This window comes from Passer domesticus, chromosome 8 (genome assembly GCF_036417665.1).
Source record: "Passer domesticus isolate bPasDom1 chromosome 8, bPasDom1.hap1, whole genome shotgun sequence".
Taxonomy (NCBI): domain Eukaryota; kingdom Metazoa; phylum Chordata; class Aves; order Passeriformes; family Passeridae; genus Passer; species Passer domesticus.
This window is the reverse complement of record NC_087481.1, coordinates 43,411,307-43,434,956: the sequence shown is the minus strand read 5'-3', so window position 1 is coordinate 43,434,956 and position 23,650 is coordinate 43,411,307. Positions and strand designations below refer to the sequence as shown.

General features: G+C 40.0%; 2 protein-coding genes and 1 long non-coding RNA gene across 4 annotated transcripts; 2 read left to right on the top strand and 1 right to left on the bottom strand.

Annotated features, from left to right (window-relative positions):
• Positions 1 to 827: 827 nt before the first annotated feature.
• Positions 828 to 1,250, top strand: LOC135305601 (putative insulin-like growth factor 2 antisense gene protein). The gene has a single exon (XM_064429338.1). The coding sequence runs from the start codon at positions 828 to 830 to the stop codon at positions 1,248 to 1,250; it is 423 nt and encodes a 140-aa protein (XP_064285408.1).
• Positions 1,099 to 10,911, top strand: CCNJ (cyclin J). 2 transcript variants are annotated; one of them, XM_064430927.1, is made up of 5 exons: positions 1,099 to 1,503; positions 3,206 to 3,416; positions 5,720 to 6,019; positions 6,113 to 6,272; positions 7,705 to 10,911. In XM_064430927.1, exons 1-5 carry the CDS (start codon positions 1,435 to 1,437, stop codon positions 8,114 to 8,116), a joined length of 1,152 nt encoding a protein of 383 aa, XP_064286997.1. In that variant the 5' UTR covers positions 1,099 to 1,434; the 3' UTR covers positions 8,117 to 10,911. The 2 variants fall into 2 exon arrangements, with proteins under 2 accessions (XP_064286997.1, XP_064286998.1); XM_064430928.1 differs by lacking the exon at positions 1,099 to 1,503 and adding an exon at positions 1,589 to 2,351.
• Positions 8,917 to 23,570, bottom strand: LOC135306639 (uncharacterized). The gene is made up of 3 exons (XR_010367443.1): positions 23,335 to 23,570; positions 22,663 to 22,825; positions 8,917 to 20,319 (listed from the first exon to the last, which is right to left on the bottom strand). It is a non-coding gene; the product is annotated as an uncharacterized LOC135306639 (long non-coding RNA).
• Positions 23,571 to 23,650: the final 80 nt, after the last annotated feature.

Genomic DNA, 23,650 nt, shown 5'->3' with positions numbered 1-23,650 from the left:
GTCCAAAAATGTGTCCTCAAAAAGAAAAGCTTCCACCTATGGGCACACGTCCTCAGATGAAAGGGACTACTGCAGTCTATAAGATTACCCATTAAACACAGGAACAGGCTTTTACAGTTCCCACTACAGAGTCATTGAACTGGTTATGTCAAAAAGTTGGTTTCTATTTCCTTAATTAAAAGGAAAAAAAATCATGTCTGAGCATAGGTAGAAAAAAAAAAATTAAATAAATTCCCTCAACAAATATATTGCACCCAAAGCATTTCTTTTCCATCACTTTGCATCACCTGTTGTACCAGGTTTTGTATTCTCATTAACTCGTTGCTTTAATATTTATAAATTCAAATATGTAAAGGACTACGAAGCACTAAGTTTTATTTTGTAAGGTGCCCGTAGCGGGGGGTTACCAGGGAGCAGAGAGCAGCAGGGAACAGGCTCTGTGAACACAGAGCAGGGGCAGAGCACCCCCTGCTAAACCAGGGGCACGGGTGGGAGCTCTCGGTCACCAGCACGGGACACGGAGCCCCGCGCTCAGCTGAGCGGCACCGGCTACGGGGAGGGAGGCTGCGCGCTCCTGCAATCCTTCTCCCGGGATTTAACCAGCGGGGAACCGAACCAGCCGGGACTGGAGCCTCGAAGCTCGGAGGAGGCGTGTGCGCCCCGCACAGCTCCCGGGACAATGCGCCTGCAGGGCAGGGCTGAGCTGAGCTGAGTGAGGAGCTGCCACCGCCACGTGCTGAAACCTCACAGCTGAGCCCGACGGGAAAGGGCCGGGGGAAACGAGGGCAATGAGAATAAGGACAAAATAAAAGTGTTATCTGGAGCTCATGGGGGCCCACAGAGCGCTGTGCTCCAGCAGGGCGGGCACGCTGCCCCGGCCGAGGGACCCCGGCCGGGCCGCGCCGCCCGCAGCCTCCCCGGGCCCAGAGCCGCCCGCCACTGCCGCGCGCCCATTGGCGGCCGGGGGGCGCTGTAAAGCGGCCGGCGATTGGCAGCGGCGAGGGCCGCGCTGTAAGGCGGCTGGAGATTGGCGGGCGGGCGGGCCCATGAGGGCGCTGCCCGGCTTTGTACACGCGCGGCCCTTTAACAATGGGCGCGGCGCGCGGCGCCGCGTGATGGCGGCGGAGCCCCGGGGCCGCCGCGCCGCGCTCGGGTGTCCCGGGCTGCGCCCCGCCGCCTCCCCCGCGGCCGCCGCCACCTCCGCGCCCCCCTCACCCGGCCGTACCCCGCGGCGGGAGGGGGCGGCTTAACGAGCCGCACTTGTGCCCCGTATGGCGGCCAGCTGGGCCGGGGGGCCGGGGGTGCCCCGCGGCAGCTGATCGCGGTTAACCGGGGGCGAGCCAGAAAGGGGCGAGGGTGGCGCTGCCCGTCCCGCCCTCAGCGAGTGCCGCTTCCTCCCCGGTGCCTGGGCCCGGGCGCCGCGCCGCGCCGCCGATGGAGCTGGAGGCGCAGTGGTGGACAGGACAGCTGGCGGCCGACATCCACCAGGCGCTCCGATACAAGGTAGCCCGGGGGGAGCCGGGCTGGGGGCGGCCCCGCGTCTTTGTGAGGCTCCGGACGGCGCGGGGGCAGCGGGCGGAGGGCGCCCGTGGGGTGGCGGCGTTCGGCCGCCGGGGCTCGGCGGAGTTGGCTTTTGTGAACTCGGAGCTCGCCGTGTCCGTCCTCCGTGGGCGCCGGGGCCGTCTGTCCGTCTGTCCGCGGCCGTGACAGCTGATCCGAGCGGCTGGACTGTGCTCCCGCTGCTCCCCGGAGAGGGGAAGGGCTCACGGTGCGGCTCCTAGGACGTTTGCAAGGTTTAAACTCGGCAGAAAGCATTGTGGTGTTACTGGAACAAAAAAACCCCAATCAACCAAGCAAAACCCCAGTGAAATAAACGCTGGGTGCGTTAGGAATAGTAGAGGGTTTCGGTGATTGCTTAGAAGTTGCTTCGACTGTCTCTGAGTTGTTCTTCGGGACTGTTTTCATAAAGCATCTCTTAACACCTGGGCTGAAAATCAGTTTACAATGACTGAACCTGCTAAAAACGTTCTTTTGTTGCCTGATGATCCTCGATGAGCGGATTACTTTTCCCGGAGTCTTGATTGCTTTATTCTTTTCCGGTGATGGGGGGAGATAAGGGAAGAACAGGATCCTTTATGTGCTACCAAAGTTATCTTCACTAAAGCTAAGTTGGTGCTGAGAGAGGTGAATTATAAAGCTTAGTAGGTGGGAAGATCGTTTGTGGGCTTTTGTTTCACTTCAATAGCACGTTTCAAAACTTTGAATTTACATTAAAACTTTGAAAAATTTGTGACTCCATTCCAACTTAATGTCATTAAGTTAAATTAATCGAAATATTTTTCACTGGAAATGTAAATGTACTCAAAATCCTACTGAACACAGCGTGTGGGTGCACAGTCTATCTCAAATTTATTCATAATAACAGGACAGCACCGCTGTTCTGCTGCATACAAGAAGAGGTAGAGGCTACTGGGCAGGAGCCTGGAGGGTTTTTTTTTTTTCCTACCAGTCCAAATTTTGTATTCAAAATAGATCATGGCACAGATTTTCTCAAATGTGGTGTTTCTAGAACCTTTGTTTTGAGGGGCCTTCCCCCTAAATCTGAGACCCTGTGAGCATGACTGACTGCCTTAGAGCGCACTGTAATCGGTGGCAGTGTGACATCAGTCACTCGGGGTCAGTGTTAACATACACGAGGCGAAGGTTGGTTCATGCACACCCCGTTCCCCTTCCTAAGGTTCGGGTGGCTGTTAATGGTGATTTCCTGGAGGCATCGGCAGGAGATTTGGCAGCTCTAGAACACGCAAACACTTAAGTACAAAGTCTGGTTGCCCAGATTGAGCTGTAGCAAGGGAGCGGTTGAGTTAAACTATTGAACTTTGCATTGAAGCAGCTGAGGAATACTTGCATGCCCTTGTACAGCCTTTGCAACAGACATGGTAAAAGCTGAAGTCACTTTGGCTGACTGCCTAAATGAAAGATGTTAAATTTTAAGTTAATATTGTGCAGAAACAAAGTAATTTTTATTTGTTCCGTAATACAACAAATAGATTGTTTGCTGAAAAGGAATTCTGAAATGATGGGAACAGAGGGAGAAATACTTTCAAACTTCTGTTATAAATATTAAAATATCAGCTGTATTAATCTGATACCACTTCAATCTAAATCATAGTTTTAATGAAATTACCTGCTGCTGTCCATCTAGGAGCTAAAGCTGCCCTCTTACAAAGGCCAGTCTCCCCAGTTACACCTGAGAAGATACTTTGCAGACCTGATTGCCATTGTGAGCAACCGGTTCAGGCTGTGTCCTGCTGCTCGCCACCTGGCTGTGTACCTGCTGGACCTCTTCATGGACCGCTATGACATTTCCACACAGCAGCTGCACGTGGTTGCTCTGTCCTGTTTGCTTTTAGCAAGTAAGTATGTGCCACCAAACTTAACTAGACTAATCGAGTCTGCTGCCAAATGCAAGGCGTGTCTTGGTGGGGAGACAAAGCAGTTATAAATGATGAGCATATCAGTTTGGCCCAACTGGTAGAACATTTCTTTAGAATTGTTATGATTTCTGTTGGCACCTGATGAAACTGAGGGTGGGAAAAAACAAGCTGTGATTAAAAAATAATGTTTATAGTTGTAAACAAATTATTCTAATGTGAACTTTAAGACTTGTGTTGTAGAAACAGAAAGACTGTCTTTCTAGAAGTATCTCAAAATAGGTACATCCTGTGCTGGAAATGAGAAATTTGCCTATCTGTGATAAAGAAAAAAATTAAATAAACCGTGTGTAGACTGCACTGCATTCTGCTGATTGTGCTGTGTAGTTCTAGAATACTCCACATTTTTGTAAATTGCAAGGTTATTTAAGCAAGCTAAGGCTAACATAAATCCTGTATTGTCACATATAAAATGTAACACAAGTAAAATACACTGGTGAATTTACGGTACTCTGAAGACAGAATTAATTACAAACACTCGTTATAAACAGTGCTGCTTATGTTGACCTCAGTTAGATTCTTGAGGTGTGTATCAATCTTTCAACATTTGGGGACCCCTTTTCAACATCCCTGAAAAAATTAAGGGTGCTGTTTGCTGGGAAACCTGCTGGCACTTGCTCACAGACAAATACAGTCAGAGAAACTGGTCCTGGCAGCAGAACTAACTGTTGGTTCCCTTTCTGCTGATGTGTTTCTCTGAATCTATTCTCATTTTCTCCAGTAAGGGTTCTAGGCCCTCTTTGCTGGAAAACTGGAGTGCAGTGGTATTGGACAAATTTCATCTTTTCAGTGCATCCTGTGTCCACCAATACAGCTATTCAGCAGAGCAGTTAAACCAGAAAAGGGTTATTTCAGATTCTTCTGAGGGTAGACTTTGACTAGGTGCCACCAACCAGTAATCTTCTCTTGGCAAAGGGTGTCATGCTGAGTATGAAAACATTGCCTCAGAAACCACTGTAATCCATTTAGGAAAATGGATTGGCTTTGAACTAATGCCGGATTTTCAAATTAAATTCATGTTCTGAAGAGAATTTTTTTTTAAACAAACTTCTGCCATTGTTCGTGGCAAGCTGCAAGTAGAGATCTGAAAGCCTGGAGTACTCTTCTGAGAAACAGTGTATGGGCTGGTTGAGAGAGAAGCAAAATGCTGTTTTAAACTTTTGCCCTGTATGGCTTAAACAAACAGTGTAATCAGTGGTGTAATAAGTTTTGACACTGTGATATATCTGATAAGGTTAAAGAAGTAATAAGAGAAATTATTATGTGAGTCCTAAAGTTTTTATTTCTGTAATTACTGGAGTAAGGGAAACAAAAGCTAACAGACTGGCACCAATATTGGATTAAGTCCTATATAAGTACCTCCACTGCTGAAAAAAGTAAACGTTCCATGTATGTTCAGTCCTGCAAAACTCTAAGAATGTGCATTTACAACCTATCATGTAGCACTGAATAGAAAGTGTAAGATGGAAAGAATTTGCAATGAAATTGAAATAGCACAACCATATGGCAAACTGTATGGAAATGTGACACTTGTTTCTCTTATTAATGGGTTTTCTACATACACAGTTTTGCTTTAGGCTAAAAACATACAGGCCTGACAAGTTGAAAGTCAAAGGAAGGTTGCAACAGTGTGTGTGGTGAGGAGGTTTTCAGATGCACATTGCTGAAATCCACTTGTTTGCCAGATCTCAAGTATAAAACTGCACCTACCATTGCAGGCATTAAAAACAGCCAGGTTGGCTGGAGCTCTTAGCTATGCTCTAATGAGTTTTAGACACAAAAAGGGGTGGAGAGTGATTACAGCCAAATGCTCTTGTGGTGTGTTTGCCAAGTCACATCAAAGTGGTATTTCATTGATGATGGGGGACACATTATACAATAATTTGGTGACAAAAACTTGCATATGCAGTGTCAGTGATGTCCTAATATTGTGCTCTTGGCAGCTGGCTTCTGTGTGCCAGCATGGGAAAACCAACAGGAAACATGACACTGCACAATATCCTACATAGTGTTTGACATTATCTGCTGAAATTTAGCCCATTTTAGTACATCCCCCTTTTTGTCTCTAATGATATAGTCCATTTGAGCTTTACATCTGCAGGAAAGTCTCAAGCTTGTTTGACATAGTAGAATTAAAATATGACCAACAAGACATTAGCTGCAATCCATTTTATAGTGCATTTGTGCTGAACTTTTTTTTTTCCCCTCTTTCTGTTCACCTGAAGGTAAATTTGAAGAAAAGGAAGACAGTGTTCCCAAACTTGAACAGTTGAACAGCTTGGGTTGTATGACCAACATGAATTTGGTACTAACAAAACAGAATTTGCTTCATATGGAGTTGTTGTTGCTAGAAACATTTCAGTGGAATTTGTGCCTCCCAACTGCTGCTCATTTCATCGACTATTATCTTTCTATTGCTGTCCATGAGACTGATCTTCATGATGGCTGGCCAATGGTTTGCTTAGAGAAGACTAAGTTATATATGGCAAAATATGCTGATTACTTTCTGGAAGTATCATTGCAAGGTGAGTTACAGATTTCAGATAATAACTTCTTTGTTGTCTTGACAGACAATGTCAAACTTAAATGAATCTTTTTTTCTTATTCCTTCTTTCTAGATCATGAATTTTTAAATTATGCCCCTTCTTTAGTTGCTACTGCATGTGTAGCTTCTTCAAGGATTATCCTGCGTCTCTCACCCACGTGGCCTACGCGGCTGCATCACCTCACTGCCTACTCCTGGGACTTCCTGGTGCCATGCATTGAGCGACTCTTAATGTGAGTTAACACCAGTGGCTTTTTTAAGCCCATTTCTGCATCTGTTGTTATGCTTAATTGCTGCCAGCAGTGCAATTACATTTCTTTATAAATTTCCGTTCCTCTGTTCTAAAAATACTTATGTATAAGTTTGGTACATATTTTTAGGCAGTAACTGTTTTGCTCTTTCCAAAAGAGAAAACTTTATCAGATCTTATCTCTTTCCTGATCTTTCAACAAATAAACTTCTGCCTTGCATTTCCACTGAACATCTGGGATGCTTTGAGCATCTTCAATAGCTTGTTCCCAATCTCTCTAGTCTGCTCCGAGAGCAAAGAGATAGTGAAGAGTACCAAAGGCATAGGAGCTTTTGACTGTATGCCTTGGAAGTTCAAGGAATGCTCCGAAGAGATGATGGATCAAACCTACAGACCATTTAGGTGACCAGCTTTGGCAGAAGGAAGTAACCAGGAATTTGTTTTTATTTTTGCTGTATCCATTTTTGCCTTACAGCTGACATGAGATATGAATGCCAAGTGAACCTTCCTGGGTAGGCATGTTACACAATTTGCTTTCCCTTTACAGAAATTTGCTCTTACCCAAGTCTAACATAGTTGTGATCAGAGGATGCTCAGCTGTATCTGGAAGAACCACATCAGCCTTCGAAATGTGACATTATCACCCTTGATGGCCTCTGTTGGCTTCACTTGTGCATAATGAAAGAAGTAGTACCTAAAGTATGCAAGTGCTGTTGCAGAAGTGTTTTCAGTATTGCTCTGGAACAGAGGGAGGGCACCATCAAAAAGTTAGGAATGAAATGTGTAGGTGGCATCTGCTTAACCTCAGCACAGAATTGAGAGAGAGAGCGTGTCTAGATAAATTTCAGACAGTTGTAAATCAAAGGGAGTTCACATGAGCCGTACTGGATAGGCTAGAAAAAAAGGTGAGAGGAAGGAAAAAAAATGGTTTTGCTTTCTAGAACAAGATCCAATATGAATATGCATATGATCTTTAAGTACTGTAATGCAGATATTGCAAACCTTTCTGGCATCTTTTTTTTAGAAACCTTATACTGTGTTTAATTTAAATTACATAGAAGCAACCAGTTCAGGTTCTGGTAATCCAGTAATTTACTGGGCTACTAAAGTACAGTAGCAAACCTTATTGCACTGTAATTCTAGATCCTGCTCTATTACATGTATTGTACTTGGCTTTTATCTATGTTTTTTACTGCCATACAATGAAGTGAAATGCTGGAAAGAGAGACTACTCTAACCACATTTTAAAATCTTAGGTGATTGTAAAGGGTAGCTAAAACTATTTTTTTTTTAAAGTTTTGGAAGCTGTCAGGTACTTGCGTCATTTTTTAAAGCGTTCTTAAACCTTAACTCAAAGGAGTTTAAATGATATTAATATCTATTTTGATGCAGTCTGTCTTTTCAATTTGTTTTAGTGCACACGATAACGACGTGAAGGAAGCAAACAAGCAGAAAGGCCAACAGGCTCAGTCGGCCCAGCACGCCGTGTTTCAGCCCCCAGCTCCAAGTGCCCAGCAGGCCGGCGCTCAGCAGCACATACCACAGTACCTGCAGGCTCATCAGCCCTCCTTGCAGTACCACCACCCCGCATCGCAGCAGCAAGGCTGCCAGCAGATCCTGTCATCCACTCACACGGCCTCCTACCCGCTCCAGACCTGCCCTGCTGCCTTACAGAGCGGGGCTCAGGCTCGAGGCCACGTCCAGCCGGGCGCTGCCATGTCGCTGGCTGTGCCACTGGAAGTGAAGCCATGCATAAGTGTCTCCTACAACCGGACATACCAAGTGAATGGACGATATTCCTGTATTACTCCCTGCTTTGAGAGGTGATAAGTACAAAATGGGTTTGTGCTTGTTTGTTTGGGGCAGAGAGTTGTGTGGAAAATGGTTTCATTTTTTTGTTAAACCTCAAAGTTGGAGGGCAAAAAATTGAATAAAAAAAGGTGCCTTCCCAGGAAAAAAAAAAACAAACAACTGGATTGGCCACCAGCACCACAGCACAAAGAACAGCCTGCAAGAAGTTAGCACACAGACCATCCTCTGAAAAAGAATCTGTATGCTTGGGGATAATGTGTTCTTACTCTGACATTCAGAATATTCTGCTTCTAATGTGTGTCTGTGAAATACTACTCAAAAGAAAAACAGCTGTGGACTAACTACGGACTAATCTTTGAATGAAGGAGATATGCAGTATTATTTTGAAGACATTTATGTCACCCCACCGTACAGTATTAACGCTTACTTTACACTTACTGAAACTTAAGAATCCACTGAATGCCAGACTTCTACAGGTACATGGAGATCACAGGAAGAAACAAATCTCATGTGGCTAACTCCATAATCTTGCCCCTTTTTCACCACTTGTTATTTGCTTTAGGCTAATGCACGTGAATTAACTGGTATTTTGGATAGTTTTATAAGTTTTGTACCTTACAGAACCGACAGTATATTTTTGCCTCTTTTATCCTCCCTATCTTTTTTGTGTTTAAAGTAACTCTTTCATACTAACTCAGGGACTTTTCTACTCATTACTCTGTGCTGCTGGTTTGTACACTCATTGGGTAAAACTCGGGGAAGGAAGGCAGAGGGGGAAGAGACTATAGCAAGTGGAGTGGCTTTTCTTCAGGGCATCTATGCAGAGTACCAAAGGGACATGTTAGTGTTCACAGAATGTAGATGTGAACTACTGCCCAGCAGTGTGATAATTGAAGAAAAGAGAAACTTTCAACTGAACTTGTACTGTACCAGAACTACTACAGTGGCTGTGATTCCTCTGTGTACACACACAAAAACACATGAATATTATTAACCAACAGAAAGCATCCTCCAGTTGTACTGACAGTATCGTCCCTACAGAAAAAGTACACCTAAATGCTGACAGAAATCCAGTTCTGTCATTCTTACCAGTGGAGGGAAATACTCAGGTAATAAAGGGGCAACTTTTTCTTCTACTATTTGGGAGTTCCAGAAGAAGATGTAGAGATTTGCTCTTCCAAGTGGGTGGATCAAAAATATTTTGCAGAATGAACTGCTTCATCACAAGTAAGGTGCTAATAATATAACTTTATGGAATTACACTATCTCCTGTGGAGTGGATAGTCTGAGGGTAGAAAGTTTCACTCATCCACCTCTTGGATGAAAATTATAGTAGAGATACTAATGGAGATGGTTTTTGGGGTCCTTTGTGTGTTGGGGTTTTTTGGGGGGGTGTTTTGTTTTGTTTTGGTTTTTTTTGTTGTTTTTCTTTAAATACAAGAAGACATCAGACTTTCTCCTGTGGTAGAATATGGGAGGAAGTGGCATGAATAACAGGATTCTTACTACTTTAAAATATCTTTATAGTACATGGGCTTAAGGCTTTTTCTGGTAGTTTTGTTTGGTTTTTTACCATCTTCTTCCCTGTCTTAGTGGCAGCACTTAAAATTGTGTACCATCACATGACACTGAATTACTGTGAATTGTTTTGAAAGCAGGGGCAATTAAATTACAATATCAATATGAAGATGAAAGCTTTATCACCATAATATTCAGAATGGAGGGAGGACAGCTGTGTTCATTCTTTCTGGGACTAAATTGTAACATGCTACAAAAAACTATTTATTGTTGAGGAGAAGAAATCCTGTTTCTCTTGGTTTGTCTTTTAAATATCAATTTTTGTTGTGGGCTTTTGTAGCATAGATGTGCAAGTCAAGAAGAATAGGAGGATGAATGGAAAAGATGATCCTCTCCCTTTTATCCTAGAGAATCAACTTTAAAATAGGCATAGTGTGGTCAATTCCTTATTAAAATGAAAGTTGGTTTGGTTTTTTTTTTCCCTCTCCTCTCTTCATCTCTTAATGAATATTTCCCTGTGTCTGAGAGTAGTGTTAAGTAGAGACTTTCCACCTCGTAAGATGCCATGTTTTTTACTCAGCACTGTTACCCATTTTAGAGGGAAATGGACTTCTTTCTGCTGGTTTCATTTTGTTGCAATGTATCCAAGTCCTCAGTGCTCTAACTACCTCTGATGCTATGAATGTACAGTCTTGTAATAGACCATGACTTGAAATAACAGCAGATGCCTGTAGCAATTTTTTTTCTGTAAAATCTTCAAGTCAGCTAACTTGTCATCTTTTTTTTGTGACACAGCAGTATAGGCTCTTCTTTTTTGGGGGTATTAGTAAATTTATCCCATAGGCATTTGATATATAAAAATTTAACTAATACTTAACACTGGAATTATAATGGGTGGGGGGCTTTTTCAGTTAGTTAATACCACAGCTTTACATTTAATAGGGTGTTTTTTATTTGACTATTTTAATACATTAGGTCAATTGTAAAAAGATCCACTACATACTGTTTGTTTTTAATTTATTACTTAGTCTGAGTTTTTTTCCTGACACTACAGCTGCATCATGACTACAGAGAAAATGTACACTGAACAGTTTCAATCTATATTATTTAAAAGGGCTTTATCAGTGTACATTAAAAATACACTGTTCTTACTATTAGAACCAAAATGTGGTTTTTATGGCATAAATAAGAATGGTGCTTCTAAATGCAAAATGTCCAAAACAATGGAATCTTTGTGAGTGCTATGCATTCAACTTATTTTTTAAAATAAAACTAGTTTTGAGTAAGAAGGCTCCAGTGTGTATTATGCTTTGTATTTTTTTTTTTTAAATATGTAAACTGTCTTTCCTTGTGTAGCTGGCTGAAGCTGTAAGGACTTCTTTCCCTTCCTCCCCCCTTGTTTTCTGTGACATATCATAAGCTTCAGGAGCACTCAGACTTCACAATTGAAAAAAAAAAAAGTAGGAAGGAAATCGTGCAGGAAGGAGCTTTAAAACTAATTGCAGCCACAGCATATGCTAAATATTGTACACTTCAACAATGAGTCTAGTACACAGCTGTAACAAAGAAATAAAGAACAAAAGAACGCGAGTAGTTCAAGAGCCAGCGGGTGGAATTCATTTTGTTCTCATACAAAAAAGCAACCATTAATGCTGGCAATCTCAGATTTCTAATGCTAGAAATCATTTAGGAGACATGGGAATAGCCTCTTGTCAAGAGCCACAAGCACTTGTGTTATTTACAATAGCTGTGAAGGCTCAGTCATGCTGCAGGCACTGTAGAATCACATGATGTGTCCTAGCACAGATATTTTTGATTGTTTTGAACTTCTGATAACTGCTGCTTACTAGAAGAAGTTCTGTTTTTTTCTAACACTGCACGTTGCATATTTGCAGCAAGGCTATGATTATGGCCTAAGTCACAGAAATTAATAAGCTTGCTTAAAATTTAATTTGTCTGTAGTTAAAAAAATGAAATTGTGAGGCCTCTTTGCTTTCACCCATCCATTTAGGTATCACTGATAGTGAAAACCTTTTTGGGGGACCTAGGGCCAGAGGGAGAGCAAGCTGTACTCCATCCCTGTAAGGAACAAGGGCAATGCTCCAATACAATGGCAGCATGCATATTACATGGGTACTTTGATCTGGAAAGTTTGTCCTCACTCTTAAGGCAGCAAAACTCAAGTCTGTCTAGACTGTGGCCTTGAAATCTCAAGTTTTTGGGGTTTTTTTCACTGTAATTAAAAAATAGGAACTAGCCATGACATTTCTGAGTCTCCTACCAACTACAGGGACTGCCAAATACTTTTCAACATTTCAGTAGAAGTCTCAGCTTCAGATTTGAAATTGCAAGTCTGAAACTATTTTTGTGTTTGTACATAACAAGAAAAGCCTTATCTCTGCTTCCCATGACCCAGGTTCATTATTTACTTTAAACATGAGGATATTTATGGTCTTCCAGCATTGCAAATTTAGTTTAAAATATGAATTTTAAAGTCAACATTTTAGTGACTGACACATCACCAGAAATAAAAACTTTTTCCAACTGTAATACTGTGGTTAAATCTATATATAAGCCAGAAAGTAATGTAGCATATTCCTGCAATAATTTATTAACTCTGCATTCTGAATGTTCACAGGAACAAAAGTCTTGTGAGTAGATAAGGCCTTATCTGAGTGAGTGCAAGTGCCCAGTTGGTCATTCTGTATTAAAAGGTTGTCAACAGCAGTTTTTCAAAACTCCAAGTAAAGCAGCAATAACAAAATACACACTGTTATTTTTAGTCTCTATCTCAGTGATATTTTAGAAGTACAATTGTGAAACTTACATTAGACTGCTCTTTCCTGAAATTAAATGTAATGTAAGAAATTGCTATAACTTCAATAAACAAGGCATGCATTCTGACAAAGGAAAGCATTTACTACTGAACATTGAAAAGAAAAACCCCAAACCAAACAATCTGTAAATACACAATAATTTTCTCCTTAAACACCTTTTTCTATGCACTTTCAGGTATCTAGATATCTTTATCATATTGAAGAAAACAAAGGATATATGCAAAGCATTTAAAACATAAAATTGAATAGAAGTAATTGAAAATTATTGTATGCACAGTTACACTATGGATGTTTCAATACTCAAGCTCACCAGACTGGGTATTTTAACACTTGCCCTCCCTTCAGTTTGACCTACAGATTTATTAATGAGACTCCATGCAGAAGAGGACAGATTGTCAATCTGCCTGTTGTTAACATGGTGTCATAAAAGATTTTGCCAAATGGTGTTCTACTTTACCCTCTCCAACCACTTTCAACTATGTTACTTAGTTCTCTATTTACTTATTTTAAGAACACAAACAGCAGCAAGGCTTTGCTAAGTGCTTCTGTGTGCTTGGATGGGCAGATTTTGCAGGAGGGTGGATGACACTCCAGACAGCACTGCTGCAGATCTCCAAAGGTGGAGAAATTCTTCAGAAATAGCAAAGAGCCTGAGTTTCCTGTGCCTGTATTTTGGAGAGTAGTTCTATGCTCCTGACCTTGCATCCCATCTCAGTGTTCATATCTTATCTTAGCTCCTGTTTGCTGTGGTGCACTAAGGACAATCTCCAAGGACTTGGATATTCCATTCCCTTTTAGCAGAGATGAAACACCTTGAAGACTATCTGCACTGACAGATGAAGGAGAGGCATGTGGCCACGCATCCAAAACCAGCTGAATGGCAAATGGGAAACTGGATAAGGCCCTACTGGGCAACGCATTCTCTGACTAGTAGCAAAGTCCCCTTCAGACTTCTATACCTGGATTTAGGTCATGTGCTCTAAAGGGATCCTCCCACAACACAGAGGTGGCTGTAAGACTCTTTTGGGAATTGTAAAGTATCCTAAGACATGAGAGAACTAGTTGGTAAAAAGGTAGCAAGCATGCAGCACTACACCTACAAGAGACCATCAAGAACATTTCCACTTCCTCAATAACCAGACTGTGACAACACAAAACTAGATTGGAAGCACTTCCATTGCCACTTTCTCCTGGAAAAAACTGCCCGTTTTGTTTGTTTCCATAAGCCATCCCTGTTTATATATTCCTGTTTACATTTGATGTTAGTACAGGCCTTGGGGTTTTTTTTAACAGGAAACAATACTATCGCCACATTCTTAAATTCTCCATATTCACAATGCAGTCAGCATTCTGGAGAGGATGAAAAAGTATCAAATTGCTCATAACATATCCCCCTGCAATACAGCCCCATTAAGAGATTCCAAAAGAATTTTTCTAGAGTTGTACAAATGCAATTTTCCCTCCTGTATCAACACAAAATAACAGAAATTGCGTGTATTTCCATTAGCAAAAAAAGTAAAAACACTATTTAGCTTCCTTACATATTTGCAGTAATATAAAACAGATTTAAAGCAGCACTTTCTTTTACAACCTTTTGCAAGTTGTTCTCTTTCCTTTGGAAAAAAAGTTGCAGGACAACTCTGAATAAATCTAAGCCTTTCATATGTCAAAAGAATAATTACAGCAAAAATCACAGCTGTCTGAAATATTACTCTGTGTTGAAAAAACAGGATTAAAAACATCAACTTCCATAAGTATTTAGTTTTACCTCATAATTGCAGTAACTGCATTGACAGATTGAAAAAAGTGGCATTGTTTAAAAGAAGATTGTAAGACCAAACAGCAGAGGGATGCAAAATAATAAAATAAAGAAAAAAATTGTGTTCTTATTCATCTTGCCATTATTAAAAAAAAAAAGAACTGAAAGGCTATATATTTAAATGAAAATTAACTAGAACAAATTATCACAGCTTTCAATGAGGGCAAGAGCTTAGCAGGATTTTCAAGAGATTAAGCCCTTACATAGCTAATGAAATCATTCAGGATTTAAGCCAAATACTAATGGATGTGGGGAAGAAATATCTCTTAATGCAAATTAGTCAATAGGGTCTATGATGGGATTTCTTGCACCTTCCACTCAGTGAATCTGATTAAATGCAGAAAGCAGAGCACTTTCCTAGACTTGACACAGTTACTTTTCAATAGAATTTTGTGGTATATTAGATGTGTATATTCAGCTCTGCTGAGCACTCCATGTGCCATATGCTTTCCTGGGCACAGAAATAAAGATGTGCAAACATTTATTGAATTAAAGACTTAGTTCTAAAACAGACATTCCCAAAAGCACATATTCTTTAAAAATACCTTTAGGAATTGTGATAAAAATTACATTTTACTGGTTCAGCTTCCAGAGCCACTACTAGCAAGTTGTCAATTACAGTAGTAAATTGTCAGTCAATGAGTGGGACATGATGATCCTTGTGGGTTCCTTCCAATTCAGAATGTTTGGTGAATCTGTGAAATTCACAAATTCTGCTTTTTTTACTGGATGCTAAAATAACTTATTTAAGTTGAAAGCAACATTCAATAGCTCTTGTGGCACATTCAGCACTTTTAATACAGTTCATTGGTAAAACTCTTTTTCCTCCTTTGTCAAACCACAAGTTATTATTTATTCTATTTGGAAATTGTGCTTTACATTTCTTTTAGAAATACATGTTCTTTGAAGAACTATTTCTTTTAGTATCCTATGAACTAGAACAGACAAATTACTTTGATTTGTAACTTCAAAGCCTGACTACAGAGGAAAATTATGTAGGTAAATATTATGTGCTCCAAGGCATTAGGAAATAAATGTCTATTTCAAGGTGCATCCAAGTAAAACCTGTGGTATAGTCACATGAAATCCACTACAATTAATTATTCATATCTTCCTCAAAGGATTCTACTTGCTAAGTTCTGTAAAAGGACACCAACACTTGACATGAAGAACAGTAGTGGACTTTTCCCAGGAGACTATGTCCTGAAAATTATCATGGGAAACCCTCTTCTAGTCTCAGAGTAGAATACATACCTTGGAATAACGCACTTAAAACACTGACAATCTAAGGAACTTGTAAAATTAAATGGACTTGGCAGTCTTCTCCAACCTACATGATTCCATAGTTCTATTCTACCATGTTAAGACATCTAGTATTCTGCTATTCACTTTTCATGACCCCATTCAAGTTGAAAAAGTTAAAAGTTATTTAAAACTTGTTTCAATAAAAGGACTCTAAAACAGCCTATTCAAACATTTTATTGCACATAGCCATATTCTAAATACCCCTTAAGTCAATTTTTTCTTCCAACTCTCTACTGTGTATATGCTCAAGATAGTCATCAGCTATGGCTGAACACAGAGTCTGGAGCTTGAATAGACTAGAATCCAAATATTGTGACTGAACTTTCTATTCTTCTTGGAACTCCTTGTGTTGCTCAGACAAACTTAATTTCAGTTCCTCCTTGAGGCCTCCATGCTCTCCTCACCCTGAGGGAAATATGCCAGCACCTTTCACTGTAGTCACAAATCGGACAAAGAAGTGCTTCTTAAAAAGGTTTTGAGAAAAGCCTTTTTTGGAGTCATGCAACAAAAGTAGGGAGCTGTCTTCATATCAGCTCCAAGACACACAGAGACACCAAGAGCTCTCACAAATGATAATACACTGGAGCTGTTGTTAGAATATGTACTACTGGACTCTGCAGAATGTCATCACTCTGAAAACCTTATCACCTTACTTTTGTAACAACAAAAGCTCCTACAGAGTTTTGCAAATACCACAGAAATATTTTATATTTCATTTTGCATGACTTTTAATTGCTCCAGAGGAGCTGAGAACAGTGTGATAACTGATCCAAGCCAGTTCTTTCTCATATGAGTGGCCAATGTGAAACACATCCTATCAAAAGCAAAGATGATATAACTGAACACAAAGCTAAAACTATTTGTTGGCAGATTGAACAAGAAACAACAGTGCTGCTGGTATAGATACCAGAACTGGTTCCTCATATGCTAGCTTGGATCTAGCCAGTTTTTTAGCTTAAGATGGAGCATAGAGTTGATGCAGTCATATAATTTCCAAAGCCCACAGAAGTCAGACATGATTTTCATATATTATTGTACTTTGAAGTAAGCACTGCTGGATAAAATATGATGCTGTGCAGATCAAAGACTCAAGAGTCCTAAGCTCAGTGTTCACCTTTTCAAACTGATATTGAAAATATCAGTTTGCAAAAAAAAAAAAACCAAAAAACCAACAAAAAAACCACAGAAGAGCAAAGTAACTATTCCATATAGTATATATAGTATACATACTATATAGTTGCAGTATCCTAGAGCAATTTCAGTATCAGTTCCAGGGTTCTCAGCTGTGAGCACTTTCTCATTTCACCACCCCTCAAACTTCCCTGCTCATGGAAAGACAAGCTGTCTGCTTCACATCAAAGCATCTGGAAAGTTCCCTCTGATGACAGATTTGAACTATTTGAAGAACAGTAATACAGCACTAGGTTGTCATAACTGAAAACATGGAAACAGAAGTCTTGTAAAGGGATCTGGAGCTCAGCACAGAGAAAAATTAAAACTTTAAAATATTATAAAGGCAGAGATGTCAGCTTCTGGTTACACAGCTAAAGGTACAATACCAGTATTTTTCTGCCACCTACTGATGCCTTCCAACTCCCTTTTTACCTGGCAGAACATCTTACTCATAAGATGTTCTATAAATGAATAGGTAACTCAGCTGTTTCTGCCATCTGCTCATGCAACTATAAATTTCTTTGGAATTACTAGAATTTTTAAATTTACACCTATTCAAATAAGCATGTGATGAACAGCCCTGCCCTGTATGGCTGCTACTGACAGCACCCATGTGGACACATCTGTTTACAAGAAAAGTATAAAATAATTTTATAATACCTATAAATATAACAACTGCCTAATTAGTCAGGAAGGGATCTTTTTCAAGGTCGCCATGTTACAAAGGGTTTGAGAAATGAGGTAGTAGATACCTCAAACTATCAGTCTATGTGTCAGTTGTTTGTAACAATCACAGTTTTTATTTCCATTTATGTTCTCTGTATGGGAACACACCCTGTTTTTTCTGGCCTCATCTGCAACTATCAAAAAAAGCATAAACATTGGCAGGAAACTATAAAAAAATCTCTATAAAAATGGACCTCAAAAACCAGTAACTCCCAGAATATACCCATCCTTTGCATGAAACCAGTTAAAAACCCCTTAATTTCATAGCTAATCCTACTATAAAGACTGAGCATTATGAAAATATTTATAACAAAAAAAAAATCCCTAATTTATTAGTTCAATGAATGGGAAAGCCTCAGAAAGAGTTGCAAGAAACATTGACAAGAAAACTTGCATTCTAGAGACAGAGTGAAGAAAGTCAATTTTATTTAAACACAGAATGCCACCAACAGCCTATCAGCTCTGCACAAGAAGAACATATCTCGTATGGGATCCTGAACTAGCAGATATGGGCACACCACAGAAGAGTCCAGGAAGCTGATTCGTGATAAATTTAAACTGGAGTACATGACAGAAATAAAGCATTGTGATATCTAAGTATTAGGACAACTCTTGTAAGGGTGTGATAGATATTTCCTCGTGATATCCAATTTTTGAAACCACTAATTGGAGGAGGAGCTATAAGACTTTGAATGAAGGAAAAGACAGAAGTTCATACCAGTCGGCTTTTTGAAAAAAAATTTCCAGCGTTTCAACTGCACAAGTATTTCACAGGATGTCAGGTTCTTTTGGAAATTTCTAAATGTAGCTGAAGAGTTCACACTTTAGAGAAGGCAGAATTTTTCCCAAACTAGAAACATTAGAAAGGGATAATGCCCATAGTGCTGTAGTGCCACTGCCTTTGCTGACTCTTGCTCTGCCTCAGAGCTCCATCTCATGATAAATTGTGGCAGCTCAGTGTGAGGGTTCACAAAGTTTCATAGAATATACAATCCCTTCAATCAAGAATGTGAAGGACTGCAGTCTACAAAAATCAGCATGCTAGATGAAGTATCAAATTAAAATGTTGGGTTTTAACTACATTTAAAAGTTTTTACCCAGAGCTTCACTTTGCAAACATTTGAGAGAAAAATTGTGAATTTTGTTCAGAGGACCATAGCATCTCAATATGTATCTAACACCTGTAAGTAAAATTTTGCAAGCTATAATAAAATTCTTACTGGATTTTTAATTTGTACTGTTAGCTAATATATCTAATATGCTTCTAATTACAGTAAATCCAAATGTGTTGAAAGTATAGATAGATCTAACTTGGCATTTAGATTGATAATGAACAAAATTCTCTGCTACATAAACATATAAAAGAACAGGAAAGATTGATTCACAAAATATAAAAAAATCAGAGATTAAATGTAACACAACTTATCAGGTACAAGTTTAAAACAAAAACTGTATCTGAAACACCAAATTCCTGAAATACGGTATGTTTTATCTCCCTATAAACAGAAGTTTTACCACTGCAACAGCTGGAAGCATTTACACTTTTTAATATCTTTTTCAGTAACAAAGTTAAATTCTTCTTGCAGCTGTTCAAAAATATTTTGGAATGGTTTGTTCCCTGAATCCTGCATACTGTGAAAGAATGTAAGGGCAAGGCTGAAGGGTTTTACAAATTGCCTCAATTTCCAAATAACTTTTTAAAATCAGCTATTACTGATAATAAGCTGTTAGTCACGAGGTGCATCAGACACGTGGAGCACAAGCCGGTGAGCTGCACAGGACACACATCAATCCAGCACAGCCCTCACACAGCAGAACTGAGGCCTGAGCTCTCCAGGCTCAATCTGAGCTCACGCAATCAACACACTGTGTTCAGAACATCCCAGAGCTACTGAGGGCTCACAGGACAGCTCTCCAGGGTGTCCTGGAGAGGACAGGACCTTTATCCCAGGCACACGAGTGACCTCTCTGCAACTGCAGCAGAAGATACAGCTTCCTCTGTTTGGCTGTTCTGGTATGAGACCTAATCTCAGGCAACAGTTCTGCTCTGGGGTTTTAAATAACTGTGATAACTACTTCAGTTTGTTCCCATGCTTTGCTTTTATCTGTTAGACTTTTAAAAAACATAACGAGCCTTAACTTGGTCTCTGTTATTTGTAATCTTGGAGCCAAAGAATTTGCATGAAAAATATTAAAAGTATTTACAATTACCCTGTAATACCCTAATATAGTATGGACAATATGTATTTCCTTCTAAAAAACATGTGAAGATGGACTATCAAAATCTGCTAAACATTACCATAATCAATCCCATCATATATGAATACCCTCATACATGAATACTTAGGGTATTTGGGATCAAACTCGACTGCTTTAGCCTATTTGATAAATTTGTGGGTGACTGAGCAATCAAATTCCAGTAGCTATTTCTGCATTGGTATTTCTTGGCACATTAAAATAAAGCCATCTATCATTAATTGCAGAACATTTAAAGGAACAAATGGCAACAGAAATGTCTTATAACTTTTAGAACACATTTCAAATTCTGACAGATTAATCAGGTTATCTAGTTTAACATTATAGCTATTTTTAAAAATCAACTAGGAAGCACTAAGAAACCCTAAACCAACTTACAAACAGTTCCCACAGATCTGAACATGAAATTCCAACAGATGAGAATGCTGATAAAACTTAAAAATATACAACTCATTACCACCTGCATCAAGCAGAATTTATCAGCTGTGAAACAGGAGCTGCAGGAAAGCACTTCCCTCATCAGGTGCCCATGGTAAAGCATGCAGGAGTTTGTCCGGCATCAGAGCATGTAGTTTCTTCTTCATCTAGAAAGAAAGGTACATCTAAATCAAAATTTGCTGGCAAAATAGAAAAAAAAACCCATTAAATAAGATTGTGTGTGGATACATATGTTTAATATGCATGTTTAATATATTTCAAAAGTCACCCTCTCTGCCCCTCCAAATAAAGTGAAACTTCCACTTGGTTTTAACGGACCACAGCAACTACGTGGCTTTCAAACAAAAAATACACTTTGCTGCCTCAGAGCCATAGCAACTCACCTGCATTCTAACATCTGAACTGCTGATGAGTTGTGTTTCCCTGAAAGAGGATGCTTTCTTGAATTTAGAGTTAATGGAGGAGAAAAAATGAATTCTCTAAAACCTTCAGAAAACATGCTCCACAAACACATACTTGACAAAACAGCTAGAGGTCAATATTGACAGCCTGTCAGATCAGAGTTAAAAGAGGACTCTTTTTGGTGAGGAAATATCATATTCCTTGGTGTCTCCTTTCAGGATAAGGACATGGTGTTCAGAACCCAGCCCAGACTCCATCTGGTTTTTCTGAGCTGTCACTTACTGTAGCTGTAACAGAACTTACTACAGAAAGGGTGCAGTCAGGGACTTGGGCACTATTAGTACAAAGCATGCTACCTTCACTTCAAATCATTTTACAAACTGGGAAAAAAAAAAAAAGGCAAACTGGCACACTTTGACTAGTGTAATTTGAAAACCACCTGAGCACCTCACCACCTTCCCTGTGGCTCTCCCAGTAAACTTCATCAGTTAATGAAGTGCCACTCAGCCATTTCAGTACAAAAGAGCAAAACGATGTACCTATAAAAGCATTAATGCCTTTTATTCAGGCATTAGTCATTAAACATCTAAATTATTTTCAAAGTGACTATGAAGAACAGTTATACTTTGTAGACATAACCCCCATTTTTTAAGTAACAATGTCTTTTAATTTCTACAAATGCAAATTTTCATGACTGAGTAATGAAGAGATCTGCACGATTATGTATGAGTGCCTCCTTCCAGCAGCAGATTTTTTTTTCTCAGTAATTATTTTAGATCATTTTCAGATAAGCGGGAAGAAAAATACTCAAATTTCAGATTATTAAAAATAATGAGCTGTGGATTCCCCATGCTGGAAGTGTTCAAAGCCAGGTTTGATGGGGCTCTGAATAACATGATCTAGTGGAAGGTGTCCCTGTCCATGCAGGGGCTTTGGAACCACATGATCTTTAAGGTCCCTTCAAACCCAAACTATTCTATGACTCTGTGATTGTATGACTCAGACTTACTACTGATTTCACAGAAAGTGCTTCTGTGTGATAACAATTTATCCATCTGCTGACAGTTACATTAAGGTCTAATTTCTACCCAAATTTTCATACGTTTAATGTATGATTACTGATACTATACATGAGAATTCTTCCCGAATTATTATCTGATTAGGAGTCTTAAAATATATTTAATGAAATTTATCAGCTAGGTATGTAATTTAAGTGATTTTTAAAGAAAGATTTATATTAGGTGAATAATCATATTCTGTCATTCAGTCATTGATAAAATCTCTTATATTATCAGATCCTGAGGGTTGAAGTCAACCCTCCTACAAGCAATAGCATTTCTCTGAACCTCATTACATCAGGACCATGCAAAGCAGAGATATTCAGAGTGCTGTAAATTAGATAACTGTATTTTAGGATTAAGATCAATTTGGTACACAAATGCTAAGTATCTGATGAATATCTGATAGCAGATAGCACTTTAAAAACTAACAAAGGAAGACAGTGATGTGCTGAAGACATGTTTATGATTTTAAAAATATTTTTATAAAATACTTGTGGAATTTCCAGTTTATTTCTGTTCCAGCATGTGGTTTACAATCCACAGGATTGTAAGAAACAAGAGGAAGAAATTTAGCCATGAAACAAAAACAAATCACCAGAAGATGAATGAAGAATGTCTGAACTGAGGGGAAGAAGGTCAATTGGAAATTGCAGAAGACTGAATTTAGTACTGGTCCCAGCTTTCAGGTAGGAACCTGGCAGGCAGATGTGCCTAACCTGACCTGGGTGAAAAAGCACAGTTGCTGTAGCAGGCACTGTCATCCTGGACTTGCTCCAAGAGCAGGGGGATTGTGGAGAGAGGTTGTTTGTGAACATACACTTAGAGAAACTTAAATGGGGTCACAGGCAGCTCCAGCAGGACCAGGATATCACGTTCTCTCAGTAAGTTCACAAACTTCCTCCAACTACTAACACAATACAAGTGAGCAATCATTTGTATACTTACTTTCTTCTCATAATATGTTTAATAATATACCTGAATACATATACAAGTTTCCTCACTGATCTCAGTAAAATAAATACTTACATGTCCTAAGGAAGACTTGTTCTACCAGATGCTCCAGAGTACCATTAAGTGTAGATCAAGGTACAGAACTGTCACTCTAAATGCACATCATGTATGCTAGACCAGATTTTCCAGTTAACAGCAGTGCCATTTGTCTTATGACACAGCGTAAACAGCAGAGAAGCTGAAAAAAAAAAAAGAAAAAAGTAATGGGTCAGATTACAGGTCTGTCTAAGCATTATTCAATCTCCAATAAAGACAATACAATGCATCTGCATAACAAGTAAATGATATTTCCTTTAAGTACTCTTTCAACATTAGGTAGCCTGTATTTTGCATACTGCTATACCAACACTGCTCAGGTAGGGGCAAAGTTGAGGCTGAGGTGATGGGGAAGGCCAAGACAGCAGCAGGAGTTCCTCATTTAGGGCAGTGAAAGGATTCCCAGAGGTTTGGGAGCATCCCTGCTCAGCAGTAAGACCTAACACATCATCTGCAGTTATTCCTGCTGCTGAGAGAATGAGAAAACTAAATCCAGAAGCCTCTACCTTGAACCATGGGAAATGCCACCAAGTTCAATGGGACTACTCAATATAAGCACATAAAAATAAAATTAACACATTCCTAACTGACTTGTTAAGTTTTGCTGCACAATAGCAGGAAATATGTAAATAAGCATTTTTATTGCACTACCTTCCTGCAGGTTCTGATTTACAAGCCATCCTATTTGTCGACACCTCAGTGTCTCCAGCAAGCTATGGAAAACAAACGAGGACAAGCTTCCAGGGGAGCATAACCCCATATATTTTTTTTCCGCACACACTAAGCACTTGCCCAGCGGCTGTGCCGTTCCCACAGGCGAGGATTCAGCGCGGGTTTTGGGAGGCTGGAGGGCTGGGCCGTGTGAGGGCGGACGCGCGGTGCCCGCTCCCTCACGGGGCCGCGCCCAGCCCGCCGCGCCCGCGCCCCCTGGCGGCGGCGGGCCGAGCCCTCACCAAGGAAATGAAAA

Coding starts and splice junctions, on each gene's coding strand:
- LOC135305601 (XM_064429338.1), top strand. CDS start 828: ATGGGGGCCCACAGAGCGCTGTGCTCCAGCAGGGCGGGCACGCTGCCC.
- CCNJ (XM_064430927.1), top strand. CDS start 1,435: ATGGAGCTGGAGGCGCAGTGGTGGACAGGACAGCTGGCGGCCGACATC. Junction 3,417..5,719: donor GTCCTGTTTGCTTTTAGCAA/GTAAGTATGTGC, acceptor GTTCACCTGAAG/GTAAATTTGAAGAAAAGGAA. Junction 6,273..7,704: donor TGCATTGAGCGACTCTTAAT/GTGAGTTAACAC, acceptor AATTTGTTTTAG/TGCACACGATAACGACGTGA.